The sequence below is a fragment of the Lynx canadensis genome, chromosome B3 (genome assembly GCF_007474595.2).
Source record: "Lynx canadensis isolate LIC74 chromosome B3, mLynCan4.pri.v2, whole genome shotgun sequence".
Lineage (NCBI taxonomy): Eukaryota > Metazoa > Chordata > Mammalia > Carnivora > Felidae > Lynx > Lynx canadensis.
In genome coordinates this window covers 86745498-86768947 of record NC_044308.2, presented here as the reverse complement: position 1 = coordinate 86768947, position 23450 = coordinate 86745498, and the positions used below count along the sequence as shown (strand labels likewise).

Here is a 23450-nt window from a genome sequence, read left to right as displayed (position 1 = left end):
AAATAGTAGAACATCATTAGTGTACTAAAAGAATATATCTGCAAAATACATCATACCCAAGTATAATCTCTCTCAAGAATGAACTAATATAAAGACATTTGAAACAAAGAAAAAACAAGATTTTAACCAACTATGGAACTCCCACTTGCCTTAAAGCAAATTCTAAAGGATATATTTTAGGCAAAAGGTAGAATGATGCCAGACAGAAAGATCTGAGATACTAGAGAGAGAAAAAAAAAAGAAAGGAAGGAAGGAAGGAAGGAAGGAAGGAAGGAAGGAAGGAAGGAAGAAAGAAAGAAAGAAAGAAAGAAAGAAAGAAAGAAAGAAAGAAAAGGAAAGGAAAGAAAAGAAAAAAAAGAAAAGAAAAAAGAAAAGAAGAGAGAGATAATTATATTTTATAAAATATTAATAACAATGTTTTGAGGGTTTTAGAAGATAAATATCTAATAATATATCAAAGTAAAAACATACTAAGTCAAAAGGGGGTAAATGGAATTGAAAGGTTTTAAAGTCACTGAATTTTCCTGGAAGAGTATAAAGAGTATAAAGGTATTGATCAACATCAGATTTTGATAAGTTAAAGATGTCTGTCGAGGGAAATCACCATAAGAATAAGAAACAGTACACTTACTTCCAAAATAGGGATGATAAAACACAATTTTTTGAAATAGAAAAAGTAAAAATAAAACCAGAATATATTATATCCAGACCACTGACTTTTTAAAAAAAAATTAACAACAAAAAGATAAATTTAGGAAAAGGAATAAAAGAAATAAAGCCAGAGTCAATAAAAAACACAAAGTATATGGTAGGATAAAACAAAAAATATCAATAATCATAATATATATATAAACATGTTAAATACACCTTTAAAAAGTAGGGCACACAGACCTTTGTATCTAAATACCATTTCCCATTCAAAGGAACAAGGATTCTTTGAACAAAGGTCTGATTCCAGTTGCGATGTATGGAAAGTGTCCTAGGCCATGTTTCTGTGTCAGAAAGTCCTCCTGGATCCTTTTTCTTCTAGTCATTGGTGTGAACAACCACCAGCATTGATTTGCTTTTGGACCACCTTTCTAACAGTTTACTCCATCATCACCAGTTGTAACCAGTCCTGGTTACAAACCAATCTTGCTACAATTCTTACTTCTGTTCCAACAATTCTGCCTACTCTCAATTCCTTCTATTCACATTTTCTAAATACGAAGACAGAAAAATACATGCCCCTCCTTTATAAACACAGAGTTTGTGTTTGTACTCATTACAGTATATTGCAGTAATATTACATAGTATTCCTATTACCCCCCGGCTGTGTTAGTTCAGTTAGAAGCAGATACGACCAGTGGAAGACCCAGAGAGAGGGAGCAGTAAGAAGCCTTCAGACCATGATGCAGTCTGACACCTGTGAAAGAGGAAGAGAGAGGAAGGAGTGAGTAGCAAGAGCCTCAGATCACAGAGCAGTTCTGAGCCAGGCAGATGGAAAGTTCTGGAGCCAACGCTTCCTGTGAAAACAACCCTCCATCAAGCAGGAATGGGGTCAACATTAGCAAACCCCTTGTGTTCGTTCAGCCACTGGCTAGGAGCAGCCCAGAGGAAAAATGGCCTTGGTGCAAATGCCCTGATAAGATCTACAGGACAGCAGCTGGAGGCCGGTGGTCATGTATGCTTATGTCAATGGATTCTCTTGAAGGAGATGTAAGCATCACATTTTCATGGATGCCATGCCTATTTTTGCAAATTAATATTTACCAATATTTTACATTAAGGCAATCTTTTGTATCCTTTATGTTATGAACTTTCTTGTTTTAGCTCATCACATATTTCCCCCAAAAATATTATCTTCTGAAATAAATTAAAAGTTTAGACTACACTTAAGGAAATGCAAATATACACATCAATCTTCCAAGATTTAAATTATACATATACTTTGACCGGGAATTCCAAATAGAAAAATTTACAAAGATATATGTGCAAGTGTGGTTTGTAGGGAAGGGGTTGTCTTTGTTTTGGTTTTTGGTTTTTGTGTTTTGTTTTTGTTTTTGCTTTTGTTTTTTTGATGCAGCCTCAGCTGAGATCCTCACTCAAACAACATGACAGATCTTGAGCCAGAACCTTCCAGTTAGGCCAGAAACAGTGGATTCCAGACCCTCAGAAACTGTGTGAGATAGTAATAGTTTGTCGTTTTAAGCTGCTACATTTTGGGATAATTTGATCTGCAGCAATGGATAATTAATATGCCCTTCTAAACTGGGTTAGTAGCTATCAGCACCAGAAAGAGGTAAGGAAAAGGGTAAGGGAACAGATGGGAAAGGAGGGATATTTTTTTGAATGAAGACATAATTAGTACCTTTCTCTTTGGGTTCATAGGAAGGTCAAATGAAATAATACAGGAGAGGTGCCTGGCACAGTGTCTGGCTCATAGTAAATACTCAATAAATGAGAATCAACAGAAGCATGTTTTAAGCAAAATAATCAATATGAAGAATATAGATTATGTGATTCCACACACGGAAAAACATTAATTTGCATATATTTGCATTACATAAATGAAAATGAACGTGTTTGAAAGGATACACACAATGTAGTTTATAATTGTTAACTTCAGAGAGAAGAGATCCAGGAAAGAACAGCATTCAAGGTGGGGAGTGACCTTTTTGCCATACACAGCTGTATCATTTGACTTTTTTCTGCACGAAATTATTCACCCACTATTGTGCAAGTTCTTAAATAATTTTAATTGGCCTTGTTACTCAGAACAGCAAAAAACAATAATATTGCTAAAGGAAACAATGGTGGTTTAACAAAAAAAAAAAAAAACAAGATAGAAGATTTTTAAAAGACAGAAACCACAGAGTAACAACAATAATAATACCAATAAGATCAAATTAACCATATGCTACTTACGTGGTTCATCTGAAACAAAGCAAAAATTTAAAAAAATAAAAAAAAAAAACAACAAGGATTAAAATGAAAATACTCCTGAATACAAACAGAAAAGAACACAGGGATGGCCATATTACAGTAGAATTCCAGCATTAAAAAAGCCAAAGTAAACCATTTAAAATTGATGAGATAGAATTCATAAGAAAGGTAAAACATTGCTAAATTCATAATAAAGATAAAACAGCTTCTAACTGCAAAAAGTAAATAAAAACTGGTAACACATGAAGAAACAGATTAAAACAACTGCACTAAAAAATCCTCAACAGTGTTTTTTAAATAAAGTAAAAGAAATATGCCACAGAAGAATGGACTAATATAACAATATAACAGCTATATCTATTGTTAACTGAGCACTGACTTTTCATTAGGCAATATGCTACAACCTCTCATTAAAATCTCAGAACACCCGCTTTACATACAAAACAAAAAAAACCCAAAAAAACAAAAAAACAAAAACGAGACTTGTGGAAACTAAAGATTATCCAGGAAGTGAGTGGGATTCAAATCCAAGATGGATTGGAAAGCCTGTGCTCTGCTAGTGCTGCCACAAAATGGTCACAACTTAGAATACCATTGAATTAATAGACAATATTGGGATATGTAGGATACCACCAAGCAAATACCAATAAATTCCAAGACACTGATATTCTAAAGAATATATTTTACTATGTTAATAAGGATAAAGAATAAAATTAAAATAATCCCAAGTCAGAACAGTTCTAAAAACACTTTCCCACATAAATCATGTATCAAAAACATAATGAAAATGGCAATACAAATTATTTAGAAAATAAATGAACACACTATAAATAAAAATTTATGAAATAAGATCAAAATCTTACATAGAAGAAAATTCATGAAGTACTTATACTACTTAAATGGAAGAAAGATAAAGATATTCATTCAATTGTAAATCAACACAAGAAATTAGAAAAATGCCCAAATAGAAATGTCAACCTTCTATAGAAAGCAGGAAGCCAACAACCAAAAAATTTTCAAAAATAGAAGTATATGAAGAATATACTTCTGAATATAAAAATTCAGAGCGGCAAAAATTGAATTAATCTGGAAGTGTTTTCAGTCAAAGGTGATAGGTTGAACTTATTTTTCTGACTTACAGGCCAGAAAAATCTAACAGCTAGGGGATCCTATACTATAAACCTTGCTAAAAAAAAAAAAAAAAAATTAAAGGTATGATTTGATACTGGTGTGAGTATAGTAATTTGAGAAGTAGAGACTAAAGCATTTGTAATTGAAAACAAATGAGAAAAGATAAACTCATTTAAAAAATATTTTTTAGAAAGAAAAAATTCTCAAAAATATGATTAGGAATGGGAAAGAAAGTGATGCAACATTAGAAATAAAGATTAACCATTAAAAATGGTTAAGCATAGGGGTGCCTGGGTGGCTCAGTCGGTTGAGCAACCTACTTCGGCTCAGGTCATGATCTCACGGTCTGTGAGTTCGAGCCCCACATTAGGCTCTGTGCTGACAGCTCAGAGCCTGGAGCCTGCTTCAGATTCTGTGTCTCCTTCTCTCTCTGCCCCTCCCCTGCTCATGCTCTGTCTCTGTCTGTCTCTCTCTCTCTGTCAAAAATAAATAAACATTTAAAAAATTTAAAAAAAAAGAAAGAAAGAAACAGTTAAGCGTCCTACTTGATTTTGGCTCAGGTTACGATCTCACAGCCATGAGCTCTGTGCTGGGTGTGAAGCCTTCTTGGGATTCTCTGTCTCTTCCCCCTCTCTGCTCCCTCTCTCCTTGTGTCTCTCAAAATAAATAAACATTTAAAAAAAAGAAATAAAGATTAACCCTGAAGAGACAGCATATTCATACGCCACATATAATTTATACATCTCAATCAAACAGATGGCTTTCTGTAAGAACGAAATGACTCAAGAAAAAATACTTATCATTGAACAACCCAAGAACAAGGAACTCTTGTGCACTATTGGAGTGTATGCAAACTGGTGCAGTCACTATGGAAAACAGTATGGAGGTTTCTCAAAAAACTAAAAAGAGAGGCATGCCTGGCTGGCTCAGTTGGTATAGCAGAAAACGCTTGATCTTGGCATAGTGAGTTTGAGCCCCCAGTGGGTGTAGACATTACTTTTAAAAAATTGAAAACAGAATTACAATATGATCCAGTAATTCCACTACTGGACTTAAGAATATGAAAACACTAATTCAGAAAAATATATGAACCTCTATGTTTAGTGCAGGATTATCTACAATAGCCAATTTACAGAAAAAGCCCAAGTGTCCATTGATGGATGGATAAAGAAGAGGTGGTATATATATACAATGGAATATTACACAGCCATAAAAAAGAACAAAATCTCGCCACTTGCAACAACAAGAATGGAGCTACAGAGCATAATGCTAAGTGAAATAAGTCAGTCAAAGAAAGACAAATACCATGTTCTTCCACTCATATGTACAATTTAATAAATAAAACAAACAAAGGGAAAAAGAGAGAGAAACCAAGAAACAGACTCTTAGCTATAGAGAACAAACTGATGGTTACCAGAGGGGAGGTACATGGGGGGATGGGTGAAATAGGTGATGGGGATTAAAGAGTACACTTATCATAATGAGCACTGGATAATGTACAGAATTGTTAAATCACTATATTTTACACTTGAAACTAATAAAACCCTGTGTGTTAACTATACTGGAATTAAAATAAAAAATAAATTAAAATGAATAAAAAAAAGTGAACAACCCAAAAATTAGAAAAGAAAAACTTCTCTGTTTTCAATGACTTAAGCACACATTTATTCCAATATTCTTTTATACATGTTTGTAAACACATCTTAATTAAGGAAGGTGTTACTTGAAAGCATATTATATTCAGTGTAGTTTCAATGAGATAATAAGCATAGGACTTTTCTTTTTTTTTAAGTTTTTATTTAAATTCCAGTTAGTTAATATACAGTATAATATTATAGAAAAGAAAAAATTCTAATTGTCAAACAATTACTTTCCCAAATGGTTCAGATGTTTCCACTGAGTTCTTCCAAATTTTCTAGATTATTTTATGCTATATCAGTTTCAGAATATTTTTAAAAAAATGAAATCCTACCCAATTAACTTCATGAAGCAAGAATAAACCTGATGGGAGAATGCAACAAAGAAAAAGACATTTCATACATATTTCACCATGAGTATACATTAAAAATAAAGTACTGCCTTACAGAATTCAACATAATATTTAACCAAGTAATCTAAAACATGTAAAGATGTTTCAATATTAACATTCAGAATAGATCCAATATGAATGCGATTCCATCCCTGTCTTGGTTGCAGGGAAGCTAAGTGGTAAACTGATTATTCTATTTCATGCAACATCATGTGTGGACAGAATTTTTTATTTAATTTTACATCTATTACACAAGAAGGGTAATATACCCTTCTTATGCTCTCCCTATGATTTCTTCAATTTTTTGTTTTATCATGATCTGAGTTTTAGTAAGCTGCCCCAAATACCATGCAAATAAAATAATCCTAAGTACTATTAAAAATTTAAGCACAGGGGCGCCTGGGTGGCTCAGTCGGTTAAGCGTCCGACTTCAGCTCAGGTCACAATCTCACAGTCCGTGAGTTCGAGCCCCGCGTCGGGCTCTGGGCTAATGGCTCAGAGCCTGGAGCCTGCTTCCAGTTCTGTGTCTCCCTCTCTCTCTGCCCCTCCCCCATTCATGTTCTGTCTCTCTCTGTCTCAAAAATAAATAAACGTTAAAAAAAAATTAAAAAAAAATTTAAGCACAATGTTAATCACAGAATTGTTTTAAAAGGAAAAAAATAAAAAGAAAGGAGAAAAGGGGAGAAAAGTAGAAGAAAAGAAGGAAGATGAAGGATTTTTGAGAATGAAAGAAAATGGACCAAAAAACAGGTAGTAATTGTCTTGAGGGAGAAGAATAATAGTTGCATTGGGCTTTCTTCTCTTGACTTTTCTAATATTTAAAATAATCAGTATAACATAATGTGAGAGCAAACAAACACTCTTTAAGAGAAGAAGAGAAAAGAGAACTGTATTGGGTGGTATTAAATTAACTAAAAGTACACTTTAAAAAGTAAATGAAAATGACATGAAGATCTTTTAAACAACCCAAGTAGTTCTATATCTTGGAAACTTGGTCGAATAAAATATTTATTCAAAAAGAAAACAGAATAGGGACTCCTGGGTGGCTCAGTCAGTTAAGCCTCTGACTTCGGCTCAGGTCATCTCACGGTTTGAGAGTTTGAGCCCTGCATTGCACTGTCTGCTGTCAGCACAGAACCAGCTTCAGGTCTTCTGTCTCCCTCTCTCTCTGTCCCTCCCCAGCCTGTACTCTCTCTCTCAAAAATAAATAAACATTAAAAAAAAAAGCAGAATAATCTTATTGACTGGCTAGAGTGACATGGTTAAGTACAACACTGTAAGACCATCCAATCAGTCTTAATTATGGCAACAGTTGTCTGACAATTTACATAGCAACTGTCCAGTAAAATTTAATGTCATGATCAATTATACAATTTAATTATTAAACAACCAAAAAAAGAGAGAAAAGTCATTCAGTGTGTTACCTCATATTTTGGATATAGAATTTCCTTCATAACAGATACTGGAACAGAGAATTTGGGTGAAGTTGGATTCCAAAACAACTTCGTACATCCTGGATAAGCAGACACCTTTGGAAATAAAATGAAAGGTTAGTAAAAACAAGCAAATGATCTCTAGTGTAAAGACCCAAACTTCTGTCAAATGTGTTCCTGGTTGCCCAGATAGTGAGTTGATTGGTTCCATAACCACTGAACGTCTGGGAAAGGCAACTTTTCACACCCACCAGATTAGCAGAAATGTAGAGTTGGCAATTCCAACAAATGTCAACGATGTGGGGAAACTAGTAGAACCACAATGGAGACAAACCAGCCACTTCTAGTAAAATAGAAAATCTACATGCCACATGACCCAGCAATTTCACTTCCCACTGTATACTCTAAGAAAATTCTTTTTTTTCAACGTTTTTATTTTTATTTTTATTTTTTTTTATTTTTGGGACAGAGAGAGACAGAGCATGAATGGGGGAGGGGCAGAGAGAGAGGGAGACACAGAATCGGAAACAGGCTCCAGGCTCTGAGCCATCAGCCCAGAGCCTGACGCGGGGCTCGAACTCACAGACCGCGAGATCGTGACCTGGCTGAAGTCGGACGCTTAACCGACTGCGCCACCCAGGCGCCCCTCTAAGAAAATTCTTACACATGTGCATGAAGAGACATGTACAGGGATGTTCATGCAGCATATGAAATACCAAAAAAGAAAACCCAATCTAAATGTCCATTAATAGAAAAACAAATTAATAAAATATGGCATATTCACATAACTAACACTATAAGGCCATTCAAGCCCAAAAATTATAAACCACAGATGGATCTTAGGAGCACAGTATTGACAGCAAAATAAGCATCTTTTAGAAAGTGTCATTTACGTAAAAGTCTCTAGACCACACAGAACTATAGTATTTATTATTTAGTGTCACATATATATCTAATAAAGTATAAAATCATGAACTAGAAAGACTGCAATTATAACAGTAACTGCTGTTGGGTTAGGAGGAAGAGAAATGAAATTAGAAGTGCAAAATGACTTATTATTTTTTTAATTTATTTTATTTAAAAAATATGAAACAAGTACGACAAAAAGTTAAAACAAATTCTTGATAAAGTGTCACCAGTTGCATGTTAGTTTGGTTTCTATATTTGTTTATTCAAACTTTTTCAAAATAAAACTGAATCAGGCATAGGTGAATTTTTAGGGAGGTGAAACTATCCTGCATGATACTGGAAATGTGGCTATATAACATGATGCATTTGTCAAAACCCACTGAACTTTAGAGCACAAACAGTGAACCTTTGTGTACAGAAATTTTAAAACAATTATTTAGGGGGGGAGCATGGGTGGCTCAGTCAATTAAGCACCTGACTCCTGATTTCAGCTCAGGTCATGATCTCACAGTTCGTGGGATTGAGCCCCAATTTGGGCTTTGTGCTAAGTGTGGAACCTGCTTAGGATTCTCTCTCTCTCTCTCTCTCTCTCTCTCTCTCTCTCTCTCTCTCAAAAAAAAGGCAAGAAAAGAGGAAAGGAAAGGAAAGGAAAGGAAAGGAAAGGAAAGGAAAGGAAAATGGAAAAGAAAAAAAAAAGGAAAGAAAAGAAAAAAATAATTTAGGAAATCAAGGGGAATCCCAGGATGGAATGCAGAATATAACAAAAAAACAATCTAACTGTATTATAAATGTATGAAACAACCTCACTGAAGGGGGTTGGGAAAAAAGTTGCTGACCTTAGTAACTTTGGAAATGAGTATAGTTTATAAAAATAAAGACAAAATCGGGGCACCTGGGTGGCGCAGTCGGTTAAGCGTCCGACTTCAACCAGGTCACGATCTTGCGGTCCGGGAGTTTGAGCCCCGCATCAGGCTCTGGGCTGATGGCTCAGAGCCTGGAGCCTGTTTCCGATTCTGTGTCTCCCTCTCTCTCTGCCCCTCCCCCGTTCATGCTCTGTCTCTCTCTGTCCCAAAAATAAATAAACGTTGAAAAAAAATTTTTTTTTAATAAAAAAAAAAAAAAGACAAAATAAATTGTATATAACACTACTTAAGTTGATGAAGTTGTATCCGCCAGGAATATGGGATAATAATTCTAATACGTCTACACTGAAGTTGAACAGTTAAGTGAATGGATGGAAGATGGTAGCAGCCAGGGTTGTCACTGTTGGTTGGGAGTTTAAAGAAAAGCAAGGGGGGAGGTTAGAACGATCACGTAATAGATTCAAGTTGGAGACATCAGTATGACCCCATGTTTAGCTTAATTTAGACACAGGTTACATACAGACATATTTATAGGAGTTAGTACATATTTCCTTACTGTGTCAGCTAAGAAGGCCTGGAAGCAATAATGCCCCAGTAGCAACAAGCACACCTAATGTCTAGCTGTTGGTTTCTAATTACGTTCTGCAATAAAGGGAATTGGGGCTTCTTGTTGAAATGGCTGTTTCTTGGGGTGCCTGGGTGGCTTAGCTGGTTAAGCATCTGACACTTGATTTTGGCTCAGGTCATGATATCGCAGTTTGTGAGATCGAGGCCTACACTGGGCTCTGCACAGATAGCACCAAGCCTGTTTGGGATTCTCTCTCTCCCTCTTTCTCTGCCTCTCCCTCTCTTGTGCTTTCTTGCTTTCTCACTTTCTCTCTCTCTCTCTCAAAAATAAATAAATAAACATTAAAAAAAAAAAAAGAAATGGCTGATTCTGTGGTCTGGGACAGGAAATATATAAGATGAGCCTTTTTAAAAAGTGTTGGGGCTTTTGGGTGGCTCAGTTGGTTGAGCGTCCGACTTCAGCTCAGGTCATGATCTCGCGGTCTGTGAGTTTGAGCCCCATGTCAGACTCTGTGCTGACAGCTCAGAGCCTGGGGCCTGCTTCAGATTCTGTGTCTCCCTCTCTCTCTGCCCCTCTCCCGTTCATGCTGCATGTCTCTCTCTCTCTGTCAAAAATAAACACTAAAAACAAATGTTTTTAAGTGTTATAAAAAAAATCCCACGGTAATGGGAGATGGTGTTGAAGGGACATAGGAGCCAACTGAAGGAACTCTCAATAACCAATGCTCAAAATGTTTTAGCAAAATATTAATATTAATAATAATAATAAAGTAGTATTGGAGTATAACTCAAAGTGCAACATAAATATCCATGACTCATACTATATAAATAATTGAATGAATAAATAAATAAATGAGAAAAAAGACAAATCTGCACAAATACAAATTAATTTTTTTATTATACTCTGGCCTCCAGGAGATAGAGCACAACTCCACATTCGTAAAGTGTGAGCTGAACATAAGTGACTTCCTCCCAAAGAGTATGGTATGAAAGTGGGGGAAAAGAGAAACTATACAATCAAGAAACTTGACAAACACTACCTCAGATGATTAAGACTACCATCAACAGTCATAACACATGTTGATAATACGCACCTTTGATATGATGTAATCAAAATGGTGCTTTCCCTTGGTTGTCTTCCTTCCAAAATCACACCAGGCAAATCCCAATGGGGGGACATTCTACAAAATACCTGACTACTACTCCCCCAAAATCTTAGAAACTGCCACAGCCAAGAGCAAACTAACAAATATGACAACTAAATATATTGAGGTATCCTAGATGGGATCCTGGAACAGAAAATTAACATTACATAAAAACTAAAGAAGTCTGAATAAAATATGGGCCTTAGTTAATAACAATGTATAAATACTAGTTCATGGAACTGTAAGCTGTATTACTTTGCTGACGCTGCCATAACAAATTACCACTGGTAGTTTAAAGTAACAGAAATGTGTTCTCTCACTGTTCTGGAGACTAGAAGTCCAAAATCAAGGTGTGGGTATTTTCCAGGCTCCCTTGGAAGGCTCTCGGGAAGAATCCTTCCTTGCCTCTTCCTAACTTCTGGTGGTTGCCATCAGTCCCGGGCATTTCTTATCTTGCAGATGCATCCTTCCAATCTCTACGTCTACCGTCAAATGGCCTTCCTGTGTGTCTTTGTGGTCAAAGGCATTTTCCTCTTATAACGACCCTGTCCTATTGGATTTAGGGCCCACCCTAAATCCAGAATTCACCCCAAGATTCTGAATTATATTTGCAAAGATCCTATTTCCAAATAAGGTCACATTCACAGGTATTGTGGGTTAGGCCTTGGACATATTTCTTTGGGGCCACTATTAACCCACTATTATCGTATTAATAATGGGGGAAACAGGATGTGTAATATGTGGGAAACCTCCATACTGTCTTTGCAATTTTTCTGTACTCTGAAACAATTCTACAAAATAAAGTTTATTATAAATAAGTAATTAAATATTAAATAAAAAATTTGTCTTAAAAAATAGTTGGAGGCATAAAAATTAATCAGACATTCATGACAAAACCTTGAAGAAAATGTGGTAAGATTTTTAAAAATAAATAGCTGTTTGAATGCATGGTATTATTGGTGATTATGTTTCTTTAATGTTTCCATTGACTTTTAATAATACTTAATTGGACTATTCATTTTCCCAAAGAAGGTTTTTCACCAGAAAAATGACCTCAAACAATGTTAGAGCATCAACTTGCAAGCGTCACTGCAGCATTGACTATGAAACCTTAATAGTGATATCTCCTAGAGGGTGGGTGTTACACAGACCTTTTAGAATAATATACAAAGACCCAAACACAGTACATAAAGATCCACAATTATAAGGTGACACTGAGTCTTGACCACTTTATTTCCAGTCAGATATACTTCAACTACTCCATATACTTGACTGCATTTCCTATACCAACCGAGTAGAGAAAAGCAGATTTTGCAGGTGCCAGGTTAATTTGTCCACCATAGGAATTCAAAATTAAGTTTCTATCTCACTCATCCTCTGTTTTGCTGGGCACATTATGTCACTTTATGCTGTACAGACCTACAACCAGGAAGTCCTTGCTAAAAGATGAATAAAATCTTCCAAAATCATCTGACAACTCTTCTTCCAAAGATCAACTAGAAATTAAGAAGATTTCAGGCATTCAAATGATAGGATACATACAATACAGTAATTCCTTCTGTGTAGTAGATAGACTTCCAGCAGCTTAAGCATCCAGAATAAAATTATTCCCCTAGAAGTAAGCAAGATATGACACTCAAAGAGGGAAGAGAGGAAAATCTATCACCAAGCAACAGCACTTTGCTATTAAGGAAAAGCATAGGTGCACCTTCAGGAGAGAATTTATCAAATTAAACTGGTAAAGAAACACTCATCATGGTAAACTGATTTCCCCTGCAATGCTCAGAACTTTCTAAGAGAAGAACTAGGAAAATAGTTAGAAATGACAGGGTTGGTGGCTGCTAGTACTCAACAGGAAGACAGGGATTGCACAGCAAAGTAAATTACTATTAAGCAACCAGGCTGATTAAGTGTAATAGCACCTGCACAGCCCCTGTGGTTACTATGTACATTACAACCCCATACAATAACTCCTGTTCACACTGAAGAGCCAAGGTCAGAATATTCTGTTCACTAAGGGAGAGAGACATGCAAATTAGTTCCCAGGGATGAGTCAAGCTTCAGAGAAGTGAAACATAAGGATGAACAAGACTTTTCAAAATGTGGTCTGAGACTCTGAAGAGCTCAAGATCTTTTCGAGGGTCTTTTCAAGACCTTTTCAATACCTTTCCACACCTGAAAACTATTTCCTCAATAATATTAAGAGGCTCCTTGCCTTTTTCTCTGTGTTGAAATTTGCACTGATGGTGAAAAAAAAACAAAAAACAAAAAACAAAACATTGAGTAAAACTGATGTCACCTTACCATGAATCAAGGCAGCAGCACCTTAAAAATGCACACCAGAAGGCAGGAAAAATTGTTAAGAACACATCTTTATTTTGGAAGCACACATCAATGTGACTAAATGAGAATTACACATAAGGTGTTTCGCTGGCCGCAGAATGGTGGATTTGAGGAAAAACTTGTGCTATTGTTAGAGTTGTGAACTGAACCTGCCACCATTTTCACTTTGACAAGACACACATTAAACTGGTCATTCAGACTTGGATATGTGGCAAGCATTTTCTTGAAACTAAATGAAGAAATCCTGTCATTTCAAATAAAACCACTTACAGTGTCTGTGCCAATGAAACAATTTAAGCATTTAGCCAAAATTAGAATTTTGGAAAATTTGTGCCCCTCACGATGAGCCTGTCAGGTTCCCAATGTAGAAGACTGCTGAGCACACTGACTCCATCTTTGGCCCTCCACCTTGTCCATGCCCGTGCAATGACCTCCCTCAGTGCCACATGGCAGACCCCATGGAGGTTGATGTATACACTGACAGGAATGTGGGAAGGCTCATTCTGATCTTCCTTAAAGTGGTTCACAGAAGACTCCGCTTTTGGTAACCAGTAGAGCTGACTGGTGCATAGATGCCACCACTTTTGGTAACTACCTTTTAACCTCACCACAATGCCCCTCACTCTACAAAAGCTAAAGATTAGGGTCCAGATTGGACAGAGAATAGCTGCATAGTACCTGAGTAGTTTGTCTGCCCAATCCCCCTTGTCAGTAACTTACCCTGAATAAAACTATAAATGGTATGGAGTGGTTTGCTTCCTTTTTCAGTCATAAAGTGCCTTCTCAGTCTGGACGATACTTTGCTGTCCCTCCTCCACCTTCTAACACAATGCTAAAACCTTTTTCTGATAATATTAAAAATATGGTATTTTGATATTATAGTGAAATGTATCAACTTTTGAAGATCTACATAACTTGATGAACAATATTTTCCAAATAACCAAGGTGCAATGTTATAAAATAACAAATGGGTAAAAAAAAATACATTGCAAGTACAAAAAACCAATAGATCTTAATGTATCAAGGTATGAAAAAGTCATCGATATGGTTTCTGCTTTCATTCGCAACAAAAATTTTTAGCTGTAGGAATTATCATTTAATACATTCTCTTTCAGCTACACAAATTATCATTCAATATTAATAGCGAAGTTTAATTGCTTTGTTGTGGTCTAACAATCACAATTTTTTATTGAACTTCTTTATTTTGAGATAATTATAGATTCACATGCAGTTTTAAGAAATATTAAATAATGAGAAATCTCGTCTATACTAGTTTCCCTCAAAGGTAACATCTTGCAAGACTATAGTTCAATATCACAAATATTAACATTAATACAGTCACAATACAGAACATTTTCATTACCACAGGATCCCTCATGTTGTCCTTTTATAGACACACTCATCCCACCCCCCATGCTTAAACCCTAGATACCACTAATCTGTCTTCCATTCTTATAATTTTGTTACTTCAAGAATGTTATGTAAGGAAACCATAAGGTATGTAATCTTTTAAAAATGCTTTTTTTAGCATAATTCTCTGAAGATTCATCCTTATAGTTGCATACATCAAGAGTTCATTCCTTTTTATTGCTGACTGGTAGTTGCATGTTCAGTTAAAAAAAAAAAAAAAAAGATTGCTGAAATGTTTTCCAGAGGGTTGAGAGGAGATTTTTTTAAATTAAGAATTCAATTTCCTCCATAAAGACTCCACCAAAAATACTACTAGAATAAATGGATTCAGTAAAGTTGCATGATACAAAATTAACACCCAGAAACTGGTTGAGTTTCTATACACTAATAACAAAGTAGCAGAAAGAGATATTAAGAAAATAATTTCATTTACGATTGTATCAAAAATAATAAAATACTTACCTAGGAATAAACTTAACCAAGGAGGTGAAAGATATGTAGTCTGAAAACTATAAAACACTGGTTAAAGATATTGAAGATGACACAAACAAAAAGATATTTCATGCTCATGGATTGGAAGAATTAATATCGTTAAAATGTCCACATTCCCCAAAGCAATAATTCAGTGCAATCCCTACCAAAATACCAACAGAATTTTTCACAGAACTTGAACAAATAATACTAAAATTTGTATGAAACCAGTAAAGAGCCTGAATAGCCAAAGCAATCTTGAGAAAAAAGAACAAAGCTGAAGTTGTCACATTTCCTGATTTCAAAATATACTACAAAGCTGGAGTAATCAAAACAGTATGACACAGGGCTCAGTAGAACAGAATAGAGAGCCCAGAAATAAACCCACACATACATAGCCAATTAATCTATGGCAAAGGAAGCAGGAATGTACAATGGAGGAAAGTCTCTTCAATAAACGGTGCTCGGGAAAACTGGACCACTTTCTAACACCATACACAAAAATAAACTCAAAATGGAAAAAGATGTAAATGTAAGCCCTACAGTAACATTTTCCTAGATATGTCTCCTAAGACAAGGGAAATTAAAGCAAAAATAAATTATTAGGACTACATCAAAATAAAAAGCTTTTGCTCAGCAAAGGAAACCATCAACAAAATGAAAAGGCAGCCTACTGAATGGGAGAAAATATTTGCAAATTATATATTTGATAAGGGGCTAATACCAAAACATATAAAGAACTTATACAATTCAACACACACACAAAAAAAATCTAATTAAAAAAAATTGGGCAGAAGAGGCACCTCGGTGGCTCAGTCCATTAAGCGACCGAATCATTATCTCGGCTCAGGTCATGATCTCACTGTTCATGAATTCAAGCCCCACATAAGGGTCTGCACTGACAGCATGGAACCTACTTAAGATTCTCTGTCTCCTTCTCTCTCTGCCCCTCCCTCACTTGTGCGCACTTGTGCACTCTCTCTCTCTCTCAAAATAAATAAACTTTAAAAAATACTTCAAAAAACTGGGCAGAAGACCTGAGTAGGCATTTTTCCAAAGAAGGCATACAGATGGCCAACAGATACATAAAAAGATGCTCAACATCACCACTCATTAGTGGAAATGAAAATCAAAATCACAAGATATCACCTTACACCTGTCAGAATGGCTAAAATAAAAAAGACTAAAAAATAACAAGTGCTGATGAGGATGTGGAGAGAAAGGAACCCTTTTGCACTGTTGGTGGAAATGTAAACCGGTGCAGCCACTGGAAAACTGTATGGAGGTTCCTCAAAAAATTAAAAATAGAAATTCCATATGATCCAATAATTCTGCTACTGGGTATTCATCTGAAGAAAATGAAACACAAATTTGAAAAGATGTGTGGTACCCCTATGGTTGTTGCAGCATTATTTACTTAGGAAGCAACCTAAGTGTCTATCAGTAGATGAATGGATAAGGAAGATGTAGTATGTAAACACACACACACACACACACACACACACACACACACACACACACACAGAGGAATATTACACAGCCATAGAAAAGGATAAGATGGTGCCATCTGTGACATGAATGAGCCTAGAGGGTATTATTCTAAGTGAAATAAGTCAGACCGAGAAAGACAAATACCATATGATTTCACTCACATGTGGAATATAAAAAATGAAATGAATAAACAAAAAGCAGAATCAGACCTATAAATATAGAGAACCAACTGATTGTTGCCAGAGGGAAGGAAGGTGGAGAACGGGCAAAAATGGGTGAAGTGTATTAGGAGATACAGCTTCTTATTATAGAGTGAATAAGTCATGGGAATGAAAAATACAGTGTAGGGAATACAGTCAATGATATTGGAATAGTGTTATATGGTGAGAGAAGGTAGCTGCACTTGCAGCTATGCATATATATGCACTATGCATATAGCATAAAGGTTAAAGAAGCTGAACCACTATATTATATACCTGAAAGTAATGTAACATTGTATGTCAACTATACTCAAACAAAAACACATTTTTAATAATTCAATTTCCTTAATAGTTATAAGGCTATTCAAATTATCTACTTCATAATGAGTGAGCTGTGGCAGCTTTGTTTTCTGAGGAACTGCTCCATTTCATCTAAGTTGTCAAATTTATATGTGTAGAGTCACTCATAGTGTTCCCTTATTCTTTTGACATCTGAAAGATCTTTAGGGACATCTCACATTTCATTTCTAATATCGGTTAACTTGTGTCCTTTCTTTTTTTTTCTTGTCAGTCTTGTTAGAGATCAATTTTATTGATCTTTTCAAAGAATTAGATTTTGTTGCATTGATTTTCTGTATATTTTCTGTTTTCAATTTTACTGATTTCTGCCCTTTATTATTCCATCCCTTTGCTTGCTTTTTATTTTGCTCCTCTTTTTTTAGGTTTCTGAGGTAGAAGCTTAAATTATTTACTGAGGGGCACCTGAGTAGCTCAGTCGCTTCAGCAGATGACTCTTGGTTTTGACTTGGTCATGATCTTGGGGTTCCCAGGTTCGAGCCCCACATAAGGTTCTCTGCTAACCATGTGGAGCCTGCTTGAGATTCTCTCTCCCCTTCTCTCTCTCTGCTCCTCACCTGCTCATGTATGCTTTCTCTCCATCTCCCTTTCAAAATAAACAAATAAAACTCAAAAATGTTTTAAAATTATTTATTGATATTTGTCTTTTCTTTTTTTTTTATTTTTTATTTATTTTTGCGACAGAGAGAGACAGAGCATGCTCCTCCAGGGGAGGAGCAGAGAGAGAGGGAGACACAGAATCGGAAGCAGGCTCTAGGCTCTGAGCTGTCAGCACAGAGCCCGATGCGGGGCTCGAACCCACAGACTGTGAGATCATGACCTGAGCTGAAGTCAGACGCTTAACCGACTGAGCCACCCAGGCGCCCCGATACCTTGTCTTTTCTACGGTAAGCATTTAGTGCTATAAATTTCCCTTTCAGCAGTGCTTTAACTGTGTGCCACACATTCTGATACGTTATATGTTTATTGTAATTCTGTTCAATTGATTTTCTATATGGTTTACTATCTGTTGAGACTTTCTTGTTAAGCCACAATTACTTATAACTTTATTGTTTAGCTTCTAACTATTTGGGGGCGCCTGGGTGGCGCAGTCGGTTAAGCGTCCGACTTCAGCCAGGTCACGATCTCGCGGTCCGTGAGTTCGAGCCCCGCGTCAGGCTCTGGGCTGACGGCTCGGAGCCTGGAGCCTGTTTCCGATTCTGTGTCTCCCTCTCTCTCTGCCCCTCCCCCGTTAATGCTCTGTCTCTCTCTGTCCCAAAAATAAATAAACGTTGAAAAAAAAAATCTAACTATTTGGATATTTTTCTGTTATCTTTGTTATTGATATCTAAGTTGATTCCATTATGGATTTGCTCTGTCTTGGTATATGTCCTATGGGAACTTGAAAAAAATGTGTATTCTGTTTTTGTTGGGTGTAATCATATATAATTTCAACTAGATTCTATTGGTTAATGGAGTTTTTGAGTTCTTCTACATCCTTGCAGATTTTCTCTCCAAATGTTTTATTAATTACTTACAGAGGGATGATGAACTCTCCAACTGTAAATGTGGAATATCCCATTTCTCATTCAGTTTTTGCTGCACATATTTTGTAGGTCTGTTCTTTGGTGCACATACTTCTTAAGACTGCCATGTCTTCCTGGTAGGTTGGCACTTTTATCACAGTATAATGCCCCTCTCTGTCTCTGATAACTTCCTTCACTTGAAAGTCTACTTTTTCTGATATTAACGATATTAATAATAATATTAATAACCTGCTTTTCTTTGATTTATGTTTGCATGCTATACCTTTTTTTACCCTTTTGCTTTCAACCTTCCCATATCATCATAACTGAAGTCAGTTACTCGTAGACACTATATACTGAGTCATGTTCTTTTAATCTACTCTACAATCTCTGTCACATAATTGGTGTATTTAGACAATTTACATATAACTTATGGATATAGTGTGCGATTTCATTTTTTTGTTTTGTTTGCTCTATCTGGTATTTTTTGTTTTTCTGTTTTCTTTTTCCTGCCTTCCTATTGCCTGGATATAGTTTTAAATTCCACTTTTATTTATCTATGGTGTTTTTGAGTGTATCTCTTTCTATAGCTTTTTAGTTTTGTTCTAGGAATTACATTATGTAAAAATAACTTATCAAAGTCTACAAATGTCATCATTTTACCAGTTTGAGTAATATGAAACCTTGCCTCCCTTTATGTCTCCTTACCCTTCCCCATTTATAATATAATTATTTTAAACATTTCCTCTATATACATTTAATAACATAATTTTTGTTTCAACTGACAAACATAATTTAGAATACTCAAAAGGAGAAGGAAACTAATGCATTTACTCATATTTTTGCTTTGAATGTTTTTGTTCCTTCCAGATACTCCAAGATTCTTCTTTTCATCATTTTTTTCCTATTTAGAGAACTTCCTCTAGTCATTTTTTTAGGGCAAATCTGCCAGCAACAAATTCTCTGTTTCCTTTCGTCTGAAAATGTCTTGATTCCCTTTTATTCCCAAAGGATATTTTCTCCAGATACAGGACTGATTTCTGGCCTCCATAGTTTCTGATGAGAAATCCACTGCCATTCAAATTGTTTTTCTCCTATAGGTAACATACTGTTTCTCTCTTGGTTCTTTCAAGGTTTTTTTCTATGTCATTACTTCTCATAAGTTTTAGTATTATGTGACTTAGTACAAATTTCTTTAGATTTTTCCTGCTTGGGGTTTGCTCAGGTTCCTAAATATGTTTGTATTTTTCCAAATTCAGAGTTTTTCAGCCATCATTTCTTCTTACACATTTTCAGTCACCTCTATCTCTTCTTTTTCTTCTCCTTGCAGGACTGCAACAACACAAATGTTAGATCTTTGGTAATATTCCCACAGGTCAAGGGACCTGTTCCCACAAGTCTATTTTTTTCAGTTTATTTCTCTTTGTTGTTCAGACTGGATAAATTCTATTGTTCTATCTTCAACTTCACTGATTCCTGTCTCCGCCACTCTACTTTTGAGCCCATCCACTAAACTTTTCATTTCAGTTATTATGTTTTTAATTCTAAAATGTTTTCTGTTTCTCCCCTATATTTTCAATTTCTTTCCTAAGACTTTCTATTTCCTTTCTCTTTATTTTTATAATTGAGATATAATTGACATATAACATTCTATTATTTTCAGGTGTATAATATAATGATTCAATATTTGTATATGTTGCAAAATGATCACCACAATAAGTCAGGTTAACATTCATCACTATACATAGTTACAGAATTTCTTTTCTTATAAAAAGAAACTTTTAAGATCTACTCTCTCAGCAACTTTCAAATATGCAATACAGTATAATTAACTATAGTCTTCATGCTGTACGTTACATCCCCATGACTTATTTATCTTAAAACTAGTAATTTGTAGCTTTTGATTCCCTTCACCCATTTCACCCACCTCCCCACCCCTCACCTTTGGCAACCACCAATCTGTTCTCTATATCTATGAGCTTGGTTTTTTGGAGTTTGGGAGGGGGTTAGATTCTACATAGAAGCAAGATCATTTGTCTTTCTCTATATGGTTTATTTCACTTAGCAAAATGCCTTCAAGGTCCATCCATGTTGTCACAAATGGCAAGATTTCATTCTTTTTCATGGTTGAATACTCCTGTGTGTATGATTGTGTGTGTGTGTGTGTGTGTGTGTGTGTGTGTGTGTGTGTGTGACATTTTCTTTCACATTCATCCATCAGTGGACACTTACATTGCTTCCATATTTTGGCTATTATAAATAGTGTTGCAAGAAACATGCAATAGGGTTGCATGTATCTTTTCAACTTAGTGTTTTAATTTTCTTTGGACAAATGTCTAGAAGTGGGATTGTTGGATCATGTGGTAGTCCTATTTTTAATTTTTTAAGGAACCTGTTTTCCACAGTGGCTATACCTACTTACATTCCTACTAACAGAGTATAAGAATTCCCTATTCTCCATATCTTCATCAACACTTGTTATTTCTTGTCCTTTTGATGATAGCCACTCTAACAGGTGTGAGGTGATATTTCACCGTGGTTTTGATTCGCATTTCCCTGGTGATTAGTGATCTTGAGCATCTTTTCATGTAACTGTAGGCCATCTGTATCTTTTCTGGAAAAATCTCTATTCAGATCCTCTGCCCATTTTTTAATTGGATTGTTTTTTTGCCTTTGAGTTGTATGAGTTCTTTATATATTTTGGATATTAACACCTTATCATATATATTATTTGCAAATATATTCTCCCAGTCTGTAAGCTGCCTTTTCATTTTGTTGATAGTTTCCTTTGCTTTGCAGAAGCTTTTTAGTTTTATATACTCCTACTTACTCACTTTTGCTTCTGGTGCCTTTGCTTTTGATGCTAAATCCAAAGAATCATTGCCAAGACCAATATTAAGTAGATTACCACCTATTTTCTTCGAGGAGTTTTATGGTTTCAGATTTTACACTCAAGTAATTAAACCATTTTTAGTTAAGTTTTGTGTATGGTATAAGATAGTGGTCCAGTTTCATTCTTTTGCATGTGGCTGTCCAATTTTCTCAACATCATTTATTGAAGAGATTGTCCTTTCCCCACTGTATATTCTTGGCTCCTTTGTCATAAATTAATTGACCATGTATGTGTAGATTTATTTCTAGGCTCTCTATTCTGCTCCATTGATCTATGTGTCTGTTTTTATGGAAACACCATATTGTTTTTTGTTTTTTTTTTTAAACATAGTTTTCTTTTTTTTTTTTTTCAACGTTTTATTTATTTTTGGGACAGAGAGAGACAGAGCATGAACGGGCGAGGGGCAGAGAGAGAGGGAGACACAGAATCTGAAACAGGCTCCAGGCTCTGAGCCATCAGCCCAGAGCCCGACGCGGGGCTCGAACTCACGGACCGCGAGATCGTGACCTGGCTGAAGTCGGACGCTTAACCGACTGCGCCACCCAGGCGCCCCCACCATATTGTTTTTTGTTTTTGTTTTGTTTTGTTTATTATTTTGAGAGAGAGAAAGAAAGAGAGAGAGTAGGGGAGGGACAGAGAAAGAGGGAGAAGGAGAGAGAGAGAATCACAAGCAGACTCCACACTCAGTGCAGAGCCCTATATGGGACTCAAATTCATAAACCATGAGATCATGACCTGAGCTGAAGTCCAACGTTTAACCAACTGAGCCATGCAGGCACCACATTACCATACTGTTTTGATTACTATAACTTTATAATATAGTTTTAAATCAGGAAGCATGATGTCTCCAGCTTTGTTCTTTTTCAAGATTGCTTTGGCCATCCAGTATCTTTTGTGGTTCTATACATATTTCAGGACTGTTTATTCTATTTCTATGAAAAATGTTATTGACTCTTGATCTTATTTATTTACCCTTTCTGTTTTAGGTGACCCTCCACTGGGCTTCCTCTGATACCATCAAAGTGGGGAAGGGGAGGCGTGGTCATTACTGATACTTGGGGATAGAAGTCCAAGATCCCCATGTGGTTTCAACTGACAACAGGAGGGGGATCTCTTTAATACTCTGTTAAGATTAAAGTCCCAGCTCCACATGCAGTCTTCTTTGATATGACCCTGGCAGGGGTGGAAGAGTGCCTCATTAACTCTTATCAAGAGTTAAGTTTCGGGGCGCCTGGGTGGCGCAGTCGGTTAAGCGTCCGACTTCAGCCAGGTCACGATCTCGCGGTCTGGGAGTTCGAGCCCCGCGTCGGGCTCTGGGCTGATGGCTCAGAGCCTGGAGCCTGTTTCAGATTCTGTGTCTCCCTCTCTCTCTGCCCCTCCCCCGTTCATGCTCTGTCTCTCTCTGTCCCAAAAATAAATAAACGTTGGAAAAAAAAAAAAAGAGTTAAGTTTCAATTTCCCAATAGGCTTTTGATGGTGGGGGGGTAGGGCCACTGTTTTTCCTTCGGTGTTTAACTGGAATAGAGCAGTTACTGTCTAAAACTTTTCTGTCTTGCTAGGCTGCCCCTTTCCTGGTTCTTTGGCTAAAGAGAGCAGGTTTTTGTTGAGGCTTTTTTTTTCCTTTGCCTATCTTTGCTTCTATATTAACAGCTTTTTCAACTCCAAGTCTAGTATATATGAAGCAAAAAAGAAAACCCAAGGAACTAACTCACAGCCATGTCATTTCTTGGATGCCAACATTTCTAATTAATGTGCTTTGTTCTCCATTTTTCTTTTTT

At 36.0% G+C, this 23450-nt stretch overlaps 1 protein-coding gene across 1 annotated transcript in view; it reads right to left on the bottom strand.

Annotated features, from left to right (window-relative positions):
* The window catches only part of TTC6 (tetratricopeptide repeat domain 6), a 196595-nt gene that overhangs the window by 81685 nt on the left and 91460 nt on the right, over window positions 1-23450 (bottom strand). Inside the window, exon 8 of the mRNA XM_032593525.1 lies at window positions 7510-7614. Within this exon, the coding sequence (XP_032449416.1) occupies window positions 7510-7614 (105 nt within the window). The remainder of the gene's footprint in view (window positions 1-7509; window positions 7615-23450) is intronic.